At 27.5% G+C, this 4,145-nt stretch overlaps 1 protein-coding gene across 1 annotated transcript in view; it reads left to right on the top strand.

Annotated features, from left to right (window-relative positions):
• LOC117175490 (heat shock 70 kDa protein cognate 5-like) overlaps positions 1–4,145 on the top strand; it is a 17,827-nt gene that overhangs the window by 4,483 nt on the left and 9,199 nt on the right. Inside the window, exon 6 of the mRNA XM_033365196.1 lies at positions 1,614–1,746. Within this exon, the coding sequence (XP_033221087.1) occupies positions 1,614–1,746 (133 nt within the window). The remainder of the gene's footprint in view (positions 1–1,613; positions 1,747–4,145) is intronic.

The raw sequence follows: 4,145 nt of genomic DNA, 5'->3' as shown, positions 1-4,145 counted from the left end.
TATATGTGTCTCAATTTTTTCTAGTGTCGAATAGTCTTAGTTATTGGCCGTTGAAAAGCAGTGTACCGGTAGTGGCGTTTTGGCCGTTTAAGGGTTAAATTAAATTTAAACCTCTTCGAAATTATAACTTTTCAAGTAAAAATATTACATTTTAAGGCCATGTGATGAGTGGGTCACGTGACCAGATTCCTACCTTACCGCCACTTTTTTTGTTTCCCAACTTATGTTCACACGAAACGTCACAAAAAGTTGAAAATTTGGGATACTAAACAAGAAGCACTAAGAATGGTGGGCCTGGTCTTAAACTTGAATAATTATAAAAAAAAATTTGCTGCAAATAATTTTTTTTTACTTTTTTTATAATTATTAAAGTATAAGACCAGACCCACCTTTCTTATTGCTTCTTATTTATTATCCCAAATTTTCAACTCGATGTAGCGCTTCGTGTGAAAATAAGTTGGGAAATAAGAAAGGCGGCAGTAAGGTAGGAATCTGGTCACGTGACCCACTCTTCACATAGCCTTAAACAGTGTATCTCGATTTTCAACCAAATAGTTTAATTGTCAAAAGATCAAAAATTAATTTTCTACTAAAAATGACAATTTTCTAACAAAATAAATGAATTATTAACCAAACAGTTCAATTTTCCATACAAAAATAATTTTTCAACCAAAATTGGAAGTTACATTTCCAGTTGAAAAAATTAATTTTCCACACTAAAAACAACATATTTTCAACCAGTCATTGATTTTCCACTAAAATGACGAATCTACAACTGCCCTAAATACATTTTAAACTAAAAAGATGAATTTTCAAACAAGAACATTAACTTTAAAAGAAGACTATATTTCTACCAAAAAAGAACATTCTTAAAATAAAATGTTGAATTTTTCGCTAAAAAAGATTAACTTTCAACAAAAATAACGATTTTTTATCTGGAGTAGTTGAAATTTCAACCAAAAAGATCAATTTTCAATCTAAAAAGATGAGTTTTCTATGAAAACATATATATTTTCAACCTAAAATTGAATAATGAAATATTCAGTTACAAAAACTAATTTTCAACCAACGAGTTAATTGTTTAACTAAATAGATGAATTGCAAATTAAAACGATGAATCTTGAACCAAGAAAATGTATTTGTCACAAAATAGATTTTAACTTTTAATCAAGTAATACAACTTTCATTCCAAAAATATATATTCTGATCAAAGAAAGATTTTTCAGTCAAGAGACAGAAACAATGATCAAGAAATAGTTTAATTTTCAAACAAAAAGATTAATTTTTAACAGAGAAGATTAATTTTATAAGAAAAGAACGAATTCTCAACCAAGAATAGAACAGTTCAATTTAAAGTACAAAAAATTAGTTTCAAACCAAAAGAAAGACGAATTTCCAATAAAATAGGTAAAAACATAGTAATATAAAGCTACTTCTACAAATTATGAATAATTGTTATTTATTTTCAAAGCTCATTTAAAAAAATTAAGAAGACTCTTGAAAAAATTCCGACTTAAAAAAAATTCCCTGTCACTTCCAAGTTTTCCCATGCTTTCTAGCAATTTATCTCGCCGTCTACAAATGAATAATACTTACATCTTTCTTGAATTCAGTGACAAGATAATTCACCAAAGCATTATCGAAGTCCTCTCCACCCAAAAATGTATCACCATTAGTCGATTTTACTTCGAAGACCCCCTTTTGAATTTCCAAAATGGAAATATCGAAGGTACCTCCACCCAAGTCGTATACAGCAATACTAAAATCGACAAAGGTTCAATTAAACAAACCGCTGTTTCTCTCCATCACGATAAAAAGATGTGATCACAGTAACACGAAGTTAAATGTTAAGTTACTCAGTTATAAGTGTCCACATATGTTACTTTATAAAGTAACTTTGAGAGACGAAAAATATAAGCATCATAGTAACTGTCTTGACCAGATTTCAAAAATTTTAAAGAATTTCCAAAAACAGGTCTCACAGTCCCTATGGGATAAAATATAGAGACCAAAGGGTACTTTTGTCACGCTCATAAGGGTACTTTTTCTACGTTTAAATGTTAACAAATTCAGGACAAATTCACCAGATTTCAAAGCAATTCACTTTAAATTCAATCATCGGGAAAAAATTTTTAAAATAATTTAAAAAATCCATTATTTCCAGGAAATTGGAAACAGCTTAAGAGAAATGTAAGATAAATGAGAAGAATTTCGAAGAAATTCAAAAAAATTAAAGGTGAATTTCAAAAAGTTTCAATTAATTGAAAAACAATTTGAAAATATGAAAAAACTCCCAGTGAGCACTGGGACGTCCTAAAGACGCCCTTAGAATGTACCTTTATGTCATGTGATTTGACGTCTTTAAGACATCCTTTGGATCTTTTCATGTCTTTAAAAGGTCCTCAGGACGTCCGCCGAAAGACATATATAGGACAAGTTTAGAACTTGTGTGTCCTCTGGGCTTAATTGAATTCAGTAACTTTGAAATTAGCTTAGAAATATTGATGGGAATAACATAGAATATTATGAAATGGCTAAGAATTGTAGGTAGGGTTAAAATACATCAGGATCAATTAAACAAAAACTTTTTTAAAAATGTAAAGAAAATCGATTTTATGAGGCGAATTACAAAATTTCAAGAAAATTCTAAAGAATTTAAAAGAATTCAGGATAAATTAATAAGTATTCCGGCTGAATTTCGAAAAATAATTTCAAATCTCTTACAATCTTGAAAACCCTACTAATTTATAACCAAAAAAGTGACTCATGACTGCAAACCAATTTAAAAGAAGTAAAATGCATTAGAAATAACGTCAAAAATCGAAAAAATGCAATTGATTTCAGTACAATTTGAGTGAACTTGAAGGAAATGAGGAGAATTTGATGAAATTCATCAAGAAATAAAGCTAAATTACGAAAACAATGAAGTAAATTGAAAACAATTAAACAATATTTTAAAAACTCATTGAATTAAGTAATTTTGAAATGGGTTTACAAAAACTAAAAGAGCGCTTACAATTTAATGAAAAACCTACGAATTGAAGGTGAATGTAAAAGACTGCAAAGATAAATTAAACAAAAACTGTTTCAGAATCCACTGAATTGAATAAAATCCAAGTGAATTTAGAAGAATTCAAGATTAATTAATAAGAATTCAGAGCAAATTCAAAATGAATTGCAACAAATATATGAAAATCTCTTCAAATCTTTGAAACTGCACGAAATTCCTCACTTCATGTGAACAAATTCTTTGAAATCCATTAAATATTAAAATCCCTTAAAATTAGAAAAACTTTGGAAATGCATTGGAATCTTAAAATACCCTAAAATATTTCAAAGTCATTGAAATCCCGTTCAAACTATTTAAATAAATTTGTTGGGAGAATCTTTTCAAACTTCCTCAAATATTTAAAATCCTTTGATATCTTAAAATCCCTTGAAACATTTTAAAACTCTTAAAAGAGCCTTGGAATATTTTACAAAACCGTTAAATATTTTAAATCCTTTGAAGTGCTATTAAATTACTCAAATCAATTACGAATTTCTTTATAATATTTAAAAATAACCTAAAATAATTCAAATCTGTTGAAATCCTTTTAATTATTTTAAAGCTTTCGAAAATTCCAAGCTATGTGCAAAATTACCTTAAAATATTTCAAATCCTTTGATCCTTATGAGCAATTAAATAAAAACTACAACTTTTTTTAAAATCACTGAATTAGGTAGAATTAAGTAAATTTAGAAACATTCAAGCCTCCTGTCAAATCGTTGCATATTTTCCGAAATTCAAGGAAATTCTTCATCCTAAAATATTGCAATCGGTTTGTAATCCATTCAAATAATTGAAATCAATAAAAAAAAGTCCACTAAAATAGTATAACATTCGATAAAATCTTACAAAAGTAAAGTATTTATTAAATCTTTGAATTTTCTGCAAATTAATGAAATGAATTATTAATTCCTTCGAATTTTTTTAAAATTTCCTATACAATTTCAAATTTGAAAAATTCCTCGAAAATACCTTAGAAGTTTTAAAAATAGCCTGGAATCTTGAAAATGCTTCAAAATGGTTAACACCTATTAAAAATGTATCGGAATTTTTAAGAATACTGTAAAATATTCGAAAACAATTAATTCATTTATCT

Source organism: Belonocnema kinseyi, chromosome 6, assembly GCF_010883055.1.
Source record: "Belonocnema kinseyi isolate 2016_QV_RU_SX_M_011 chromosome 6, B_treatae_v1, whole genome shotgun sequence".
Classification (NCBI taxonomy): Eukaryota; Metazoa; Arthropoda; class Insecta; order Hymenoptera; family Cynipidae; genus Belonocnema; species Belonocnema kinseyi.
The sequence above is the reverse complement of the archived record's forward strand: the minus strand, read 5'-3'. Positions and strand labels throughout refer to the sequence as shown.